The sequence below is a fragment of the Folsomia candida genome, unplaced genomic scaffold, assembly GCF_002217175.1.
Source record: "Folsomia candida strain VU population unplaced genomic scaffold, ASM221717v1 Fcan01_Sc028, whole genome shotgun sequence".
In the NCBI taxonomy this organism is placed as follows: domain Eukaryota; kingdom Metazoa; phylum Arthropoda; class Collembola; order Entomobryomorpha; family Isotomidae; genus Folsomia; species Folsomia candida.
The window spans coordinates 1171625-1191248 of record NW_019091220.1 but is presented as its reverse complement, the minus strand read 5'-3'; the positions used below and the strand labels follow the sequence as shown (position 1 = coordinate 1191248).

Sequence of the window (19624 nt, the reverse complement as noted above, 5' to 3'; positions counted from 1 at the left end):
ATAAGCCCATACAACACAATTTAGGTCCGAAAGTTATGACTTTTTCATGCAGAATGAGTCCCAAGTTTTAAGCGAGAGAGAGGAATTTTTACCAGCAAATAATATTCAGGAGAGAACTAACATCCACAACACAGGTAAGTAATCAGAAAAAATACGAGGTGAGGTATCCCAACAAAGTTATACATAATAGTAAGTGAACTGTTTTGGTGTTTTTTTCTACCACCCCAAACGACTGAGGCTCGTTTATAAGAAGAAACTCGTATATTTTGTGTGTATGTGCACCAATGTAAAAGTTCATGAATTTAACCCTATCGACATTATGGTGGTGTTGTGTCTTTCGGAAAATGAAGAATGGGAAATACAGTTGTCTGCTTAAATATTATAGATGAAGGAATGACTCACATGGATGAGCAAGAATCGTCGGGGGTTTGGTTTATTATTGGAGAAATAATTGCTTCTTTTTCTTCTTATTGCGTAAGAATATGCATTTGTTAACAATGAGCCAAGTTGAGACATAATGTCTGAGAGACAATCTGGCAAGTATTTGATTCGAATCGAAGCATTTGTTCCCGTTAAAAAAGTTTTCTATTCTCTTCAAGAGAAAAATAAGTAAGATTTCATTATTTTAATGTTTGACAACTCGCAACACTAACGGCTAATAAAACCGCAGCATCGTAGAAAAGCACTGTAAAAAGATTTATGTTCTTTAGCCCGGTATAGCCCCGCCCTTGGAGATGTTGAGCGTCAATTATTAATGACCCCATCAACGTCCCCCCGCTATTAATTACTGTCTCCTAGACCGGCCTACCAGCCTGGCCATTTTAACGCCTAACTTATCGGGCCCTTATGTTATGCAAAATTTTGTTTTTTTCATAATGATGAAATAATTTGAGAGGAAAAATTTCTGTAACACATATTTGTTCAAGAGGCTGATGTATGTACGAGTACCCACTTTTTGGTGGCACTCCACTGTACTCGGTGCCGTACATTTCTCAGCGTTTCGTGATGAATGATGACAGCCAGTTATCAGTGAGGTGAGGTAGCGTGGCAGCGAGGTAAAAACGAACGAACGCAAAGTTAACCATTTAACGACAAGACCTTGCAAGGTCGTCGTTGGCCGTCGCATCGGACAGAATCTGAAAATAGCACACGCAAAATATGTAACAAGTTCAAAACCAAACTGCGTGTTAACGTGTGTAATGTTCATCAACTTCATTGAATGAGAGAAGATTGCTTAAATGCATTTTAGATGCACATGCAATGTTGTTAGCGGTGGTGGTGGTGGTTCGGTTGGTCTAACATCCAGCAGGGAATCTAGGTCTTGCCTTACGCCTTACCATTATTTTACCAGACCACTACTACTGCTTGGAAATTGCTATTCTATTGCTGCAAAACATGGAGCGTGAATATGTGTAGGGCAAGTTTGACCATTTAGATATTCCATGCACGGAATGGGCTCTGTCACGATCTTTCTCCAAAAACTGACTCAGACTATTGAATGACTTTTAACCCTTCGATTATCAGTCTCTTCGTCCCGAATGATGGTCTCAGACACGGATTTTTGTACTTGTGAATGAATGAAGTAAGAACACGAGGTTCTAAATTAGCTAATGTTTTGATTCATCTGGTGTAATAAAAATCGATGCAAATTTGCAAAAAAAAAGTATGAGAGGAGGTGTTATTACTTGTCGTCACGAAAGCATACGTGGTGTGGTGGACATGTGTGTGTACATCTTTATGAATGAATTGTGGTAGTAAATCAGCCTTATTTTGTGGTTGTGAGATTGTATTGAGTGCAACTCTTCCAATTTTGACTTTAAACATGTGTTAAAGTGCCGTTTAGGAGGAATTGTATCATAAATATGATGCTAGTTTTATTGACGTGGTTGTTTATTTAAGAGTGAAAGTAGTGAAGGAGGAGAAGCAAATTTTGCATTTATGAATGATTTATGATTTTTTCAATATTTGACGCCGATTTTAAGAATTTTATGATTTTGTATTATTTGGTTAAATATATAGATAACAGAATCAAACAGTTTGATTCAAACTTAAACTAAAACGATAATACCGTCGAATAAATCTACTTTAATAAGATCAACTTGACACTACGTTGCTGCAACGTGTGCGACATTTGTGCAAATAAAAGTTTCATTTATTTCATAATAGTGCCAACAAACAAAACCACATTAACTGAAATTTTAACAGAAAAGCTTTAATTGGAATCCTGATTTGATCCAAGATATGATTGTGGCAGTGATGAAGGGAGGTGGCGCAACAAACCAGAGTGAGACAAGACAATGAATAAGGAATAATAACTAAACAAGTAAAATATGACAAAACCAATGCCAACTGACTGACTGACGACGATTGGTCAGTAGCCAAGAGCAGCAGAAAGCTACGTACTTATTACAGACATAAAAGTAGAGCAAAAACTGAATCAACGTATCAAATAATCAGGAGACGCGATCAAGAGAGTCTTAATCATTTTATGACTTATTTACAATACATACAAACTGACAGACAATGCTCAAATAAATTAAGGTGACAAGTGTTGAGTCACAAACTGTTTAATTTTTTAGAGTTTTGATGAAACGAGAGATAAATCGTTACAAAATAAGGAATTTCAACAGAAATATTTAATCATATCAAAATAAAATTTTTGTAATACGAATTTGAAAGAAATTTGTAAATAAGATTTCTGAAAGTTTCTTAAAAAATGTTTTTAAAATTGCTAACCTTTTGCCATTCCTTCTCCGCCGCTTTGTCGCATAAACGGTTCCTAGTTGGTTCATGCTCACGTTCAACATTTGTAAAAATTTGGAATCTCGAAAATCGGTATGGAATTTTAAATCCCTCGCAGTGATTTTCACTCGCAATGGAGAAAGTTCCAAGACGTTTTAAGCCAGCATAGTTTCACATTCTCTGGTTTTTAAGGGCATGTCCAAAATTTACTTTCACCAATGTCACAAGTCTAAATTGTATCAATAATTCAACAGATTTGCATATTATTGATATTATTTCGTCTAAATTGAGACTGGATTTAAAAAAATTCTCAACCATTACATACATACAAATGTCATTATTTAGTCGCTATTTATTTCCTTATTCACAAAATTAATTAATTTCACACGCAGATATGTTTCAGTTTTTTGGAAGTGTCTCACAAACCGGAAGGCTGCTTGATATGAGTACGTGTAATATCTTGATATGAACGATTTAAAATCACGGATCCTCACTTGACCCCAACTTATCCGGTCATTGTCAGGCAGAAGAAGATGAGTGCGTAGGATAAATATGTCGTGACAATTAGCGTAATAATGTCGTGATCTCAATTCGTGAATTAGTACACACACGAATCTACCACTGCCTTTCTGTTAACAAGCCACCTCTTCTCTCTCCAGCAGTCACGGAACAACTAGAGTTTAGACGTAAAGTCAAAACTCAAAAGTGGAGTAGTAACCAAACCACCAGTTCTCGTAAAGGGTGCCAAGCAAGCAAGCAAGTTCTCACAAATAACGAACCAAGCGTTGCATGTACAAATGTATGTGGATGTGTATAACACGAGAACAATGGGAAAATACAGGTGAGGGCTTCTCGATCGTCTCACCTGGATACACCAACCAACGCCAACTTGCAAACGGTGCGAGAAGCTCGCTCGTCGACTTAGCGTTCGTTCACAAAGATCAGAATGATTTATGAGGAGAGGGTTGGCTCATGGGTTGGGCTTACCGTTGGCCCCATGCTGGTAAGAGGAGTTGTTTCACAACGGTGGAGAAGGCTGGTCTTGCGTCGACCAATCGTCGACTTGAACAACGCGATCCACTCTTCTTCTCACGAGATAGATTGATGCAAAAGAAGGAATTAAATTGGAATTTTTTGATAAAATTGTGGAAAAGAGAAAGTATTTTTAGGTTGGTATGACGGGAGAAAGTTAGGTGAGTAAGTAATTACTGGTGGGAGAATACTGGAATTTTCCGGAGAATTTTCAAGTCCCCTTAAAAATTCGATTGTCATTTTCTTTCGAGAAAAGTCCCATTATTAGAGACATTTGTAGATGGATATTACAGGGGAGAAATTTATAATGAAGGGTAACAAGAATTAGACACGGTGCGGTATGTGTCGTGAGTGCCATCAGTTAGTGAGATGAATCACTTATTCTTTTTCTGGTTTGTCAGCACGATATGATAATGCAATAAGAGTCGTGGTGGAGTAAAAAGGTAGCACACGAGGGTAATTTCGTCCTGCGGCAACTGGCATGCAATTCATTCCGCACAAAATGAGACTTTTCTCCAAACTAGTTAGTTAATAAATACGAACGTGATACACATGTGGCCAAATAATTGGTGAAAGTTCATTAGTTAGGTCGAGAAGTGCAATTGGTACGTGAGATTAGTTTGCAATATTTATTGGGTCCTTATTTGACAAAAGTGAGATTGTGACAGGTATTGGAAAGGGAAGAATTATTATGATTGGACTCTGAATTAAAGGTGTAGTTGACTCGGGGCCGCCAGCGCTCACTTTAGGCTCATTAGGATCCTTAGGAATTCTAAAAAGCACATTAAATGAATCCTTTAGAAATGTTGGTGTTATCGAAAATCGGATCGCATTTGGTTCGCTTTGTAAAAAATAATAACTCCACTGCGACGAAGTTTCCTCTTCAGGGGGAAAAATAGAACAAAGTAAACAGACGATGGGAGATACAATGGGAGGAAGTTGAGAAAAAATCCAGCCCAGTTAAGTATCAGTGTTACTTTATTAACAGCAATTAACTCTTTTCTTGACATTTTGGGTAAACTTGGAGGAAAAAAGGGTTGAGGATAGGACAACTGACAGGCTGACACCACACAAATCGACGGCTTCCTCAAAGGTGAAATAAAGTATAAAAAAGGTTTCCACTTGGTTGGGAGTGATCTGATATTTGAGAAATTGGGAAATCAGTTAAAACTTGCATACATTCCTAAGTTATGCGACAGACATGCTATGCGAAATGTAATTGTGCGAATTTTGGTAATAAATCACCCCTCGTTGACTTTCCACATCCTTACATTCTATTGTACGTATCACAATTATAAACGTGGACCCAAATATTAATGGTCGGTTGAGCCGAAACAAAACCCCTTTAAATCTTTCAAACGCATTGAACATTTCCAAAATTTCACTTTCATCTTCATCCCGGACGAGATAAATGTTTCCGTTCACGCAGTTTCCAACTTTTGAGGCTTTTAGGTAAGAATTTATAGCCTGACTGATTCAACTGGCTGGAACCACAACCAAAAAAGACAACCTTTCCTACGGACCGTGGCGTAGTCGTCGATTCGAGATAAGGAATCTAAACCCATGTAGCTACACAAGAGCGATACACACACGTCGAGGGGGATGTATGTAGGAAATTGTCATGTACGTATATATGTACCAACTTTTTGATGTCTTATACGCAAGACTGACTCCTATATTATTATTTTATCGTTTGTGAGAGATCTTTCCTATTTGTGTCGAATGGATGTGTGTGTTCGTAAACCATACAGTTTTCAGGTAATTATTGTTTCCCCATTTAATTAATACAATCATCATCATCATCAGTCCTCCAAATAAATTGGTGGATAGTTTAATGGACAAGTTTTAATGTCGTAGGCGCAGGCATATAATGATTTTTAAAATGTGCCTCCTTATTAATACATAGAGCAGATGCTCTAATTTAATCCAATTAAAGGATTTTTTAAACCCCCTGGTGAAAATATTTCGAAAAGTACTTCCTCCTTAAACGTGATGATTTTGTAACAAACTTGAATCTTTTATTGCTCGAGACCATCAATAATATTCTGTTCGATAGTTCTTTAGTGAAATATCTTGAAGGCATGTTGCCAGCGATCAAATGGTCAAAAAGGAGTGAGGCTCAAGGAAGGATCGCATGTCGCATAACCCTAACTAACCGCTTAACCGGACACTTGAGGTTTTGGATGAGGATCCGACAAGCACGAAAGGAAATGAAGTAAAAATCCCAACCGAATCCCACCCAAGAGAGAATCGATCGCGTTTTTTCATCCCAACCAAGGCGATGATGCTAATCTAGAATCAAGAGCAAATGTTAACAACAATTAAGTAGGCATTAAACATTAAGGGATGAAGATGATGATGATGATGAGGATCTCATTGACATTGAGCAGTGATCCACAGAAGCTCCCTTTGCGTACTTCTCTTGAGGAGGAAATCATCGTCATTATTACGAACAATAGTTGTGTAACCCTTGATTTGTTATTGTCCCATTAACCCTTGATGTCCCCCTTTACATGGAGAAATTCTTGCCTCTTGGTAAAGACGGAGAAGACACGAAATTCCATAAAGCGTCCACTTTCCAGATGGGATGACGATTTAAAGAGAAATCCAGCAATTTGGTTGGGCTAGAAAGTAGTAAATCTGGGAAAGTGGTCGGGCTAAAATTTATGTCCTCTCTTTAATACCAAACGAACACCACAGAGCACTTAAAAGATGGCTATAAATTCACAGACTGACACAGGACGCTGGAAGTAATAACAGCACAATTTGGAGGAAATCATTCGTCTTAAATTTAGTAGGTTGTTGGGAAATTTTGTTCGCTTTATTGGAGAAGGTCATTTAAAAGTCATAAGATTATATGCGAATTTAGAGTTTTTTTTTGCAAATTGATATCAATTTGGCTGTATAAAAGTTGGTGAGAAAATTTAAGCATAAATTTTTATTAAAGCATAAACTGTATATAATATACACACAATGTTGAGGAATTTTTACATTTTGCTCCCATTCCTTGAGAAAAAGTTACATGGCGTAAACTTTCAACTATTTATACCAAGTTGCTCTGATTGTTAAATAGTTAGACGAGTTGATTTGATTGAAAATGCCGTAGGGTTGAAATTATCGAACACAACTTTGAGAATTTGTACTCTTGTATAAAGGAGGAGAGGAGTTGAACATCAATTTTTATAACCAGGGGCTGATCGACCCTCACTTTTTGAAATGCATTCATTCCTTTTAATCGTGGTAAAAATGCGACGGGAAATTATTATTAAATTATTGAATTTACAGAATTCTTTCAGGTCAAAAACTCCTTCTTTATAAAGCCCAAGTCAAAAACTCCTTTATGAAAAAAATACGAAACAAAGTTGTGTGTGTGGTCTGAGCAGACTTTCATTACGTTCATGCAGTCATTACACCGGACTTGACTTCCGATCCCATTTTCTTTCTCTTACTTATCCATTAAAAAAACTTTCTAGCCTGACATGAGCGACTCGCATTTTGTTCTAGGCGACCTTACTACAAACCAATCATGTATGTCGTTCGTGTTTTTTTTTGTGATGGATCACCTAAAATACCCGACCCGACGTCATTCATACGTATGTACGTTCACAGGAAAGGAAGTGAAGTGGAATATGAAAGTAAATTCTCTGGAATGGTCTTTCTCTGTCCATGGTTACCAAAGTCACAACAAAAATCCGAGATTAAAAAACTTTTGGACAACTCAATTTCGAGGGGGTTAAAAAATATGTATGACGTTATTCTATACAAGTTGAAGGTTAAAGTTGTGTCTAAAAACAGAAATAGGGGACACAAAAACCATGAATTTATCTATGAAAATGTTGCCTAACTAAGTAAATTAATGTGTAACATAATTCGAGTCGTTAATTAATGTGACGTATTTATTTATATATTACGAATTCATATCTCACATTAAATTACTTCCACAATTTGGAAAAGTAATTACAGAATCATTCAAACTGATCTTCTTCTGGCAGAGTAAATGATGATCTACCTCAACTGAAAAGATAATCGGGAAGGTTGTGCTGTGAGACGTAATATTAACCCTTTTTACTTATTAAGAGTTCAATATTAATATCACGATAAGACTGTTGATACTACTGCGCATAATGTCTTTTTCACCTTATCTTAATTCCCATCCGGGTAAACACTTGATATGAGTGGAATAATAAATGACTTCCGAATGATAACAAATGGTTGCAATTAAGATAAGATTAATCTTGTCTAATCTCATTTGCTCAATTTATGAGATCATTGAATGTGTCAACCCTTTTCTACCCACAACCACGCTTTATTTCCTCATTTCTCTGCAAACATAATTATTTCCACCAAATTCAGAATTCTGCTGAATACTCGTAAATAGATTGTGTATGTAATTTTATATAAATGGCATAAATGGAATCATCCATTTGCATGTTTTATTGAACGGAATACAAACTTTTGGACACGATGAAACGATGAAATTGACGCCTTCGAACAAATAAGATCGGCCCCGGCACCATTTTACATTTCCATGTTTGACTTTTACACTGCCATAAGTTGAAAGCTTTTTTCGCCCACTCGTAAATCATGCATTTCAACCAATACATTGACTAAAATATAGCCCACACTCCACTCCACTTACTTTCTTCATCCGTTACGTATGTATGTATGTTATGGATGCTTTATTCATGTCTGCCCAACCCTGTCTGCACATTACGAGGAAAGCGACATGTTTCATAAATATTATAAATATTGATTGCAGTCAATGTTGACAAAGGAGGACAGGACAGAACCATTGAATTGAAAGGTTTTCATATTTTGTAAAATAAATAACACACAAATTGGCCGAACAGTTTTTGATGTCCTGTTTTTTATATTAAAAAGCTTTACTTGATATTTGCGCAGGAAGTCTGATTAAAATATCGCATGTCATCTCGCATTTAAGTATGACTAGTGGCTGGTACATAAAACTCAATAAATCATGTCATTAATTTATGTATATGAAAAACTTTGTTGAATTGAAAAATTTGCGGAAAATGACAAATCGCTTTTGTACTTTAGGTTTTTTTTAGAACTTTTGATGTAAAATGAGGACTTTTATCACGACAATAATGGAAATCATAAATAAAATTGAGGATGAATATTTCAACAGAATTTTGTTAATATTTAATTGTGCGAGTAATCCAATTGACAAACCTCACCTTAAATAATTTTTTTACATAAAATATGCAAAAATAGGCAACCCATCCCACTTACAACCACTTATTTCTTCACTCTCCCCGCATTTGCATCTATTTTGATTTCCTCAAGAAAATTAGTCAAAAAATGAGTAAAATTATAACTCTTGAAACGTGTAATGGGCACGTTGAATAATTTAACGACGACTTTTCATCTTCTCCTTGGCTGCGGATTCCTAAAGGGATAAACTAAAAGTAAAGAATAAAATGATTGAAGGCCATTTATTTCGCAGAGAAGAAGAATATGACGAAGAAAAGATCGAGCTCCTTCTTCTTCTCTATCATTATTATGCAATTTTAAAATAATTATTTAAACTCGAATCTCAAAAGTCAGAGTAATTTTCTCAGTAATTCTACTATTATAACATTAGACGAATGTATCATCAAAACATGCAATTACCATTCCACAACCACCATACCAAACCAAAAACCAAGCCCAAACAAGGGTACGTACGTATGTAAAATAAAATGATTCCTAAATCCTACTAACGAAACAAGTTACTTACAAGTTTGTGGTGGCAGGTAGGCACGTTATGTTCGGACAAATTCATTCTCAGCATTTAAACTTTAAATGTATCCTGATTCTGGTAAGAAAAAAAGTGTATCGTTCGTGGTACTTCTTATTACGACAGCATATTAGTGAGTGATGCGATTTAAATAAATTTACAATTTTTTATTAAAGCATAACGTATCGCCGTCGCATTCTGTAAGATTGTATATCCTAGTTTCGCCTATAGGCTCTCCCAAATTGAAGGGATGAATGCCTATGAAAAACTGAATTTTTGAGGGTTTGATCACAATCAGGATCAAAAATGTATGTATGCCTATCTGCATTATTATTTTTGTGATGTAAAAACTAGTCAAGCTTGCTCCCTTCCTACTTCACATTATACAACTTACGCTAAGTTCTTGGTTGGTCAAGCAGTTTGTATTTAACTAGGGTTGCTTTTTAACTTTGGTGAAATTATGTATGATGGAGGACGACGATAACAGGTACAAAGTGCGGATGAATTACTCGTAAGTCATTCCACCACCAAATTATAGGAATTAATACGAATTAATGACGATAATGATCAAGATTGTGGGATTGGAGTTTGACTAGAATTAGAATGTGGATGGATGGATGGATGATGGCGTTGGATCAAAAATGCGGTATTTATTACAACAAACAGGAATGCGATACGAGTTTTCTTCGGGTTTACAAAATCAAGATGCATTTTAAGTGAAGGTTGTTTGTCAAGTGGTTACCTACGTATGTACGGATAAAAATTGGTTCAAGCTTTTTTTCTAGAAAATTGTGCTAGTTTTTCGAGAAATTGATGTCATTCAGGGTAAAAAGTAATGCGATTGCTTTACTGACGATATCTAAACAAACAGGAAAATCCTTCAAATACTAAAGAACTAATGGGTTGTTATATAGTAATTTCGTTTTTGTGTCGTCAAAAACCTGATTCTACGAAGACCATGATAGTTGTGAGATCAGAGTGTAACAATTTATCACATTTACGTAGCAATATGTACGCTCGGAAATTTTTTTAGGTGTCAATTAAATTCGGCTACTATTTTCTAATCAAGAGCAATAAAAAAAAAGTTAGTCGTTAACAAGAGGAAGTCAGTCAGAGAGGGGTTGAAATGGCGTAACAGGTAAATTATTTGATGGATTTTCAAGATTAAAACTATAGTCTATGTACTCGGGAAATAGCACATCCGTTCGTCGAGTGAGGTTGGTAAAACCAGAATTTTTTGCTACATCATGTTTTATTACGTACTATGCTCTTTGTAGGTGCAGCTTGTTCAACTTGAACAAGAATGAGACTCCATGTTTAAAAATTGGTTATAATACAAAATAGATTCTACTTGAGACGAGTTTATTAGAGCATTCCAAGACTCACCTATGTATATGTATTAATATCCAAATTTTAGATAATTTAAAAACTTAATCAATCAAAAAACTTTCAATTTTTGAAATGTGGAAGAATAGAAATAGAAATAAATGTTTTTTAAGAGACGCCCAGCCAAGGAAAACTCGCACCACTTGTTATTAGAGAAGCTCGTAAAGCATTTGGTTATTTAATAGTAAAGTATGATAAGTTGGCTAAAATTGTGAAATTAATGATAATATTTTGCACAGTTGGACCAAGAGATGCTGCCATTGAAAACACGGTTAAATTCAGAATTGATTGTTTGAAAAGCATGACGTCGAAATGAATAAATTATCGAGATTGTCCGAGTATGAATAAATTAGATGATGATATGTTGTTGTTGAGGTACTTGCTAAAAAATTAATAATTTTAGAATCCGTCCCATCACATTTTCTTTACATCATCTTTACATTTAAATTATTAAATAAACTTTACAAATTTTGCGTTTCTGTATTTCATAGTTTAAAAAAGTTTTGATATCAATCTTGAACTTAAATAAATCATTAACTTAATGAACCATCACCTTTAAAATGTCTCAATCCAGCTCTTCATGTGATGATAAGTAGAGTAATAATTACACCAGTTAGCTAACAACCCAAACATCAATCATTTATTACATACTTTCCCCCATCAAAATCAAAGCACTCAAATGTTATACTACTCACAGTCATGCAAACTAATAAAAAAGGTGTTGAAAATCTTGTCAGAAATGAAGGGTAGCAATCTGCATCTTTTGTTTATTTACCACAACGCATCCTTGTAATTGCACTCGTAATGAGCATTTATTTGGTTTGTTTGTACAAAAAAAGTGAACATGAAAGCAAATCAAACCAAAAAGTGCAGTATTATTTTGTTAGATTTGCTGTTGGCACGGAGGGTTTCATGAGACACGAGAAATTTTCATTTCTCTCTCTGAATCTCATCTTCATGTCTAAATGATGATCGTGCCTTTGTTCTATTTGTTGGTTGGTGTGGTTAGTGAGTGAGTGACCAGGTCTGCATGAAATGTTCAGCAACTGCCAAACTAGACGAAATATATTGGAGGTTAGTCGGTCATCAAAATGAGGGATTGTATTTCTTCTTCTTCTTAGCAAGACTTGTGGAAAGGTGCTAAATGAGTGGCATGATGAACCACATTAAGACAGAAAGAAAGCACACCCTGAACTTGAACCAGGACAGTAAATAAGGCAAGAAGAAATGGATGGGGTGTTCGTGTCCACCAGGCAAAAACTTTGGTGTGTTAACACCTTATCAACACCAAGACTTTAATGTTTCTCCGAAGAAGACACTCGATTCATGTCAAACGAAAGAGAAATTAAATCCCTACGTGGGATAAGAAGTTATACATAAGAAGGCAGAGTTTGGCATGAAGTGTCCGTTCGTCAGTCACATAAGCGAACCATGTCACGAATTGGACGGATTCTTCAAAATAAATACTCATGCGATAATGCGATGGATGGGCCAAAACGTTCAAACGCTGTTTCATGATCATGATTGCGTTTTCGTCAACTAATGAAAACTCATCGCGGGTTATCACGAGATTCATTCATAAGGTTTGTTTGTTTATAAACGACACTAGGTACGTACTACTGGTCTGTATTGTATTGTTTATTTACTTTACGCACATAATCGCACTTATGTACATATCACGCACAAAGGTGGGTTAAAATTTACGGTATGTCTCAAGAATGGGAGGACATGTGGCATGATATGGAGTAAGTACCTTTAAGTGACATAAATAAGTTCAAGTTCAGGGTTACATATTTGGACGCCGTGTTAATCGGGGTTTGAAAGTTTTTGAATTCAAGGAAATATTCGTTACAGGACACCGATTCTAACTAAGTTTCACTTTTAAGTATCATCAGACACAGACGATATCCCAGGAAAATAGAAAATAAACATAATTTCCAGAGTTTCGAAATGCTGTGTAGCATGGCATATGTATTCGAGCAGAAATCAGACGGCTGAAATCCCAGATTGGGCCAAAAACCATCAATCATGTGCTATTATCTATTCCCTTTTGGTTCGAAGAGATTGACCGACTCGCGGAGTGATTGACGTGGCTGCTCATCAAATTGTTTCCCTTGTATTATTTTCTGCCTTTTGTACAAAATTTCTACCCACGTACATAAATACGTAGCAATCATGCAACAACATTGCAGAAGAAGGAGAAGAAGGAAGACAATTGCATCATATCCGCACCAACCAACCAATAACGCCGTCTGTCCTTTTGGATGAAAATAATGAAACAATACCGACGGACGGAGGAGGATGAGTAGTAAGTTTCTCAAGAAAAATGATGTACGAAACAACAACAATAGACGTTTAAATTCTCATGGTTTATGTAATGATGATGCGGCGCAGTAGCTCGTGGCGTTGTGTGGATACATAAAATGTAGAATAAAATTGCTTGGCTAATCTACTTTATCGAGGAGTAAGTACTAAAATATTGCACAACACGTGATAAAATTGAGAGAAATGGGTATCATTCTTGCGACATATCAACTACGATAAGAGGAGCATAAGAAAGAATCGCCATCATTATTATTATTTCCTTGCTTAAAATGAAGGCAAACCTTTTTTCTCCATTTATTCTTAAAAAGACGAAACTTTATTAATTTAATTTGATCTTAACTGGAGTAGAAACAAAAGAAATGGATATGAAAAGATGACGGAAAACTAAGGCGCCTGTCTGATTGTGTCATAATTTCATAATTCCATAATCATAATTTTCTCATTTTCCTTCCCCCATTTCCCCAATTTTCCCATCTATAACTACGAGTATCTCTCTTCGTCTATGAAACAAAAAGTCGATCATGGTTGCTGATAAAGAAAATAATTTTGTTGAAATCGTTGAAATTTCGGGCCCTATTTTTTCTTGATCCTTTGTCGCATTTTTATTATATCATGTTATTATTATTATTATAAGAGTTTTATTTCTTTCGTGGATGGAGTTAGATTTCTGATGAGGGTTGTTACTAAATTGGGATTTTTTTACGTACTCTCTTGACTTAAGTGCTGTTGGTTTGGTGTATTTTTTCTGCTCCCCACCACACCACCATCCCCCTCGACTTTGAGGAGGAGGGAGAAGAGGAAAACTAACTAAACTACTAAAAGTTGATTCTTATCATCGCGTGCTTTGCAATCAGACCGGAAGTAGTCAGAAGTGCACCGAGTCATCAAGTAGCAGTAGTGACAATAATGGTAGTATTGGAGGAAGGAGGCCGAGATGAAAACGGATGATTTCGTGTTGCTTTTTTCTTTATTATTTTCTAGTCGGATTTTCTCTTCAGTGGAAGGAAACAATGAGATAGAGTATTGTGTTCGATTTTTAAGCTTAATAGCGCAGTGGGCTATTATCAGCACGGTTGGGGCACTATGAGACGAAAGTGTACTGAAGGAAGATTTGAAATGTGCACGTTGGGTGATCTGCACTGTTCAGACACCCTGCACGTTTTTTTGAGCTCTCCATTTTTAAACTCCCAAAAAACCACACCTCTTCCAAATAAATTGTTGCAAAAGATAAGGTAAGCCATTTTTTATGTATGTTTATTGATTACAATAAGAATTGCTTGTTTCTCATCTTTAAAAAATCCTTAATATTATGAATATTATAATGTCAGATGGTACGAGCTCAGGCAAAACCAGCAGCAGCCAACGGCCCTGAAGGCGGACGAATCAGGAGGTCGTTTCCCCGGAGGTCCGGCCGACTGGGCGGACGAGCTGCTTCTTCGCCACCACCAGCACCAACAGCCAACGGTCAGGAGGGCGGACGAGCCAGGGGGTCGTTTCCCCGGAGGTCCGGCCGACTGGGCGGACGAGCTGCTTCTTCGCCACCACCAGCACCAACAGCCAACGGTCAGGAGGGCGGACGAGCCAGGGGGTCGTTTCCCCGGAGGTCCGGCCGACTGGGCGGACGAGCTGCTTCTTCGCCACCACCAGCACCAACAGCCAACGGTCAGGAGGGCGGACGAGCCAGGGGTCGTTTCCCCGGAGGTCCGGCCGACTGGGCGGACGAGCTGCTTCTTCGCCACCACCAGCACCAACAGCCAACGGTCAGGAGGGCGGACGAGCCAGGGGGTCGTTTCCCCGGAGGTCCGGCCGACTGGGCGGACGAGCTGCTTCTTCGCCACCACCAGCACCAACAGCCAACGGTCAGGAGGGCGGACGAGCCAGGGGGTCGTTTCCCCGGAGGTCCGGCCGACTGGGCGGACGAGCTGCTTCTTCGCCACCACCAGCACCAACAGCCAACGGTCAGGAGGGCGGACGAGCCAGGGGGTCGTTTCCCCGGAGGTCCGGCCGACTGGGCGGACGAGCTGCTTCTTCGCCACCACCAGCACCAACAGCCAACGGTCCAAGACGCGGAGGATCCAGCAGTAGCAAACTGGACAACGGGTCGAAGAGCGGAGGAGCTCGAATTTTGTATTTGCCCGATGGTTTTCGGATAAGGAAGATTCCAGGAGATGGCAACTGCTTGTTTGGAGCTCTGAGTGATCAGATGACCGGATCACACGAATTCCATATGCAGTACCGAGAAGCTGTCTGCAATTATATGCTACAATTTGGAGAGGATTTTCAACCATTTGTTGATGAGCCATTAGATGATTATCGTAAGCAATTATAATTACTAATAAATAAATAATTAATTGATTTGGAGATTAATTGTGTCATTTATTATGTAGTACGACGGTTGTCGGAATCAGGGACATGGGGAGGTGATGAATGTATTGGGGCATTTGCTCGAATAAATAACGTTACGGTAACAGTGTACCAAAACACATCCCCTCCGGTTGACTTTCTACCCTCCCCGGGATCACCAGGACGTGGATTGCGCCAACTGCATCTTCTGTTTGTTAATGGGAATCACTATGATTCTTTACGACCCATTGATGAAAGGTTAGGTTTTTAAATTTATAAACCATTTTTCTGCAAGGTAAACCAAATTACTAAATGTATTCTTACCATAGGGGTGTCTTCATCGATGTAGCCAACGGTCCTGAAGGCGGACGAGCCAGGGGGTCGTTTCCCCGGAGGTCCGGCGGAAGGGGCGGAAGAGCTACTTCCGTTGAAGAACCACCACCAGTAGCAGCCAACGGCCCTGAAGGTTCCATTAAACCTTTAATGGACATTGTAAATGATTACATAATCATAGATAGTACTGCACCGGAAACGTATTCATGGTAACCACTCACACTTCTGCATTAAATCAACATTGTAAAATAATACCTGCATTTTACAGTTATCTTATGAAGAAATTGGGCAAGAGATCATACTACTTCGGGAAAGTGTCTGAAAAAAGGCATGGGCCTTGCAAAATATGGACCAAAACACACGATGTAAGAAACAACTAATTTTTATTAGTCATTACTTCATTGATTTTAATGTTTGTGAAGAATTTTTATACCTACGTACACCTTCCTGGTTCGTGGAAATACGTTGGAAGGTGGAGGTATACGTCGAGTCGTCCTGGATCAATGGCAGCAGAGAAGTCGGCGAAGTGGGCTGCCGCGTGGAGAATGGTAAGTATATATTACTTGTTATTCATAGTTCGTTTATACTCCAAACACATATTTATAGTTTATTTTTTCGTTTTTTCGTTTATTCGTTTATGCAGACTCTGTGTAAAGCCGGAAGAGAAGCATTTCCCCAAGAGTACCCTACATGTCGTAATTCACATCTAAGGTTGAAAGAATTACTTCAACTCAGTGAAAAACGACGCAGACATAGGTTGCATAACCACTTGATCAAGAAGAAGAACCCTGTGACAATTAACATCGCTCATAGTCCATTGGTATCACCTGAAGGTTTGTTGATTTGTGAAGGTTTTCCTATTTCGTTAAACTTATCAAAAATCATAAATTATAGATGTCTCCTGCGAATGGATTCCATACAGGATGCGGATGCGTCGTGTCAGCCATGCTCGCTCATATTCGTGCCCTATTCCTACTACACAACAGCAATTGGATGACCTGGCAGCTTCTACAGATCGAGGCATTGCAAGGACAGCACTTTACCGAAGAGCACAGCTTAGAAAGCTTATCCTTCCCAAACAAAGACCCGGCCGTAAGATCCACAATCGCGAAGAGAAGGTTACGGAAGGCATTTCTTTGTGCGTAAATCAAGGATTGAGTGTAAGAGCAGCAGCCGGCGCAGTCGGCATTAATTACAGTACTCTTCAAAAGGAAGTGAACAAGCATAATCCCATTCCTCGAAATTAATAATATTATTATTAATAAATTAATTAATTTTGTTATTTTCAATTACTGATTTAAATAATATATAGCTTGTAGCTATATATTATTTATTCAACATGAACTTTGAAAATACTAAACATAAAAAAATAAATAATTAGTTGGCTTGGGGAGCAGAGGGAAAACCTCACACCGGTGGGAAGCTTGTGACAATACGAACCACGCAAACTTTTCTGTCGGATACAGCGAGGCTGTAATGCAGTAGGTGGATGGATTTGTTGGTGAAGTGGTTTTATTTTCATGTACTTTCCTACGTATTGTCGGGTCCATAAGCTTTTAGTATTATTCTTTTTTGAGTGGTGCTAGTTGAGCTTTTATTCAGCTCCGTATTTATATATTGTTCATTTTGGGTGCTTTTGCGGATCACTTATTGTTAGAGAACATTTGATTTGCTTGCGTAGGTAGTAAAACAAATTCAGTTTTGTTGGAGAATTATGATGGGATTTTCGAAATTTGACTCCTCAGATAGTGAGAATTATTGAGTTTAGTTTTGTCCTATTAAAATGAAATTGTACATGAAACTCGTGAGAAACACTGAATTATGTACAAGCTATTAATTGGGAATATAATAAAGATTGTTATGCATTCAGAAGTGGTTGCACAAGGGCATGACATAATATGCAATTTGAGCAGAGGGAGAGAAGCTCATTAGTCCAACTTTAATAATTAAGTACGTAATTAAATATATAATCTAGTCTACCATGAGATTTATCATTGCGCCATTTCTACGAATGGGTGACCATGACTTATCAAATTCATCTCTTGAATAAAAGTTAGTTAGTCAAATCTTAAACCCAGGATCATATAGGATTTTAAAAAAATTGTATAATATACACAAGAATATTAGATATTCTATGTACTATTCCCACTGCTATTTCATTTAATCATCTGCATTATTTCACTACAGATACGACTTTGTTTCACCTCATAACCTTGAAACAAGAGAGGAGGCTGGAAAATACTTGTTTTGTTCATGAAACATAATTAATGTGACGACCACCATTTAATTTCAAACTTCCTGTCTTCCAAGCCCAAAGAATGGTCATATATTTATTTAATAAGCTGCAGAATACCAGACCCAGCCACTAATTACGTTCAATTGAAGAAGCCTCTGAAACTGAAATGGTTGCCAAAGTCAAAAGTCCAAAATTGCAACTGCAATATATTCCGACTGCAAACAAAGGGATGCCTTTTAAATGGTTGATCCACGACGGATCAACTTTTGAGTAGAATTCACATCTTGCAAGATTTGTTGGAGAAACCTGGTCAACTGATTATACGTGTTCTGACATTTTTGAGAGCACAAGTTGTAATTATCTCAGTCTGGATTCTCATCTCGGTCTCCGCAATGTATGTCTAAGGTTTGGCGATGGCATAATAACATCAACTTTTTTCACCTGATCTGATCCAGATCTATCCATCCATCCATCCATCACATCTCTAGTCGCATTTTTTGCCCGATGTGCATCATAATTTGCAGGTGGACTCTGAATTAATTAAGGCTGACAATTTGCGAATAATTTTCATACATACATCAGAAAGAGTCGAGTAAGACAAACTGCAGGTGTGTGAATATCTGAAATAAATATTTATTTGGTGGTAGTGGGAACCATTTCTCGAGCGAGACGGATCCCTAACCATCTTTTTATGCGCAATTATCTATCCTCCAAAATTATATAACCAACCAAGCTCAAAAAGAAAGCGATCTTATGAACCAATTATTTTGATTCTGTTGTGGGACCAAAAAGAAACCTGAAATCAATTACTACGAAAGTGACCCTAGAAGAAAAAGAGAGAAATTGTGGGGGGAATGTAATAATAATCGCTTTTTTAGCCTCCATTTCGGTCTGCATCTGACCAGTAAATTACAAAGTAGAAAATACACCACGGTCAATTCTTCCAGTTCTGTGGTTATGCTTGTTCTTGGAACAAAAAATGTAGTTCGAGTCAATCCACTACTGCTACATTTTATGTACGTTCGTAAGTCTGGACGGATTGGGTTGTGTGTGTATTCATTATAAAATAATGACACAGGGGCATGGGAAATAATTTTATAAATTGCATCGTACCCAGGATAATAGTGCTCTAGTTGGTTGGCCAGAAACCAATCCCTTGCCAACAAAAGCCATTCATCATAATCATTTTTATCGAGACATCCAGATTCCATATTTGCCCACTCCCTCCTCGAGACTACGTACCTCACAAAACAATTTATTCCGTGCCGAGTCTGGTGTGGATTTCGTTGTTCGAAACCACCAGGCACTTATGTTATTAGTTTAGGTGTTTTCTAGAGAGAGAGCTCAAGTGTGTATGTATGTCTGCATTATTATTACATGGACGTATTGCACAAACTTGGACGACGACTGTTAGGCTCGAAATCAACCAGGTAAAAGCTGATTGTTTGAGTTGATTACGAGATGGATTTGATGGAAGTGGAATTATT

The 19624-nt window shown here is 37.6% G+C and overlaps 3 protein-coding genes across 6 annotated transcripts in view; 2 read left to right on the top strand and 1 right to left on the bottom strand.

Moving 5' to 3' along the window:
- Nucleotides 1–3444, bottom strand: part of LOC110859876 (aryl hydrocarbon receptor protein 1) — a 38313-nt gene extending 34869 nt beyond the window's left edge. For 3 of the 4 annotated variants that reach the window (XM_035859841.1, XM_035859843.1, XM_022108899.2), the window contains exon 1: nt 2737–3443. In XM_035859841.1, the coding sequence (XP_035715734.1) occupies nt 2737–2807 (71 nt within the window). In that variant the 5' untranslated portion in view covers nt 2808–3443. Of the gene's footprint in view, nt 1–2736 lie in introns of all 4 variants that reach the window. The other variant, XM_035859842.1, reaches the window with a different exon arrangement.
- A 10864-nt stretch (nt 3445–14308) lies between these two features.
- Nucleotides 14309–15756, top strand: LOC118438941 (serine/threonine-protein phosphatase 1 regulatory subunit 10-like). Its single transcript, XM_035859881.1, has 3 exons — nt 14309–14457; nt 14554–14828; nt 14893–15756. The coding sequence occupies exons 1-3, from the start codon at nt 14309–14311 to the stop codon at nt 15552–15554; spliced, it is 1086 nt and encodes a 361-aa protein (XP_035715774.1). The 3' UTR covers nt 15555–15756.
- A 124-nt stretch (nt 15757–15880) lies between these two features.
- On the top strand, nt 15881–17773 carry LOC118438940. Its single transcript, XM_035859880.1, has 5 exons — nt 15881–16110; nt 16170–16266; nt 16324–16449; nt 16545–16734; nt 16796–17773. Exons 1-5 carry the CDS (start codon nt 15881–15883, stop codon nt 17146–17148), a joined length of 996 nt encoding a protein of 331 aa, XP_035715773.1. The 3' UTR covers nt 17149–17773.
- The last annotated feature ends 1851 nt before the right edge of the window (nt 17774–19624 follow it).

Excerpts from the sequence above, each read along its gene's own strand:
- LOC118438941 (XM_035859881.1), top strand. The coding sequence starts at position 14,309 with ATGAGACGAAAGTGTACTGAAGGAAGATTTGAAATGTGCACGTTGGGT. Across the intron at positions 14,458-14,553 it reads AAATTGTTGCAAAAGATAAG|ATGGTACGAGCTCAGGCAAA; the intron begins GTAAGCCATTTT and ends TTATAATGTCAG. Across the intron at positions 14,829-14,892 it reads AGGGGGTCGTTTCCCCGGAG|GAGGGCGGACGAGCCAGGGG; the intron begins GTCCGGCCGACT and ends GCCAACGGTCAG.
- LOC118438940 (XM_035859880.1), top strand. The coding sequence starts at position 15,881 with ATGTATTCTTACCATAGGGGTGTCTTCATCGATGTAGCCAACGGTCCT. Across the intron at positions 16,450-16,544 it reads GGGCTGCCGCGTGGAGAATG|ACTCTGTGTAAAGCCGGAAG; the intron begins GTAAGTATATAT and ends TCGTTTATGCAG. Across the intron at positions 16,735-16,795 it reads TCCATTGGTATCACCTGAAG|ATGTCTCCTGCGAATGGATT; the intron begins GTTTGTTGATTT and ends CATAAATTATAG.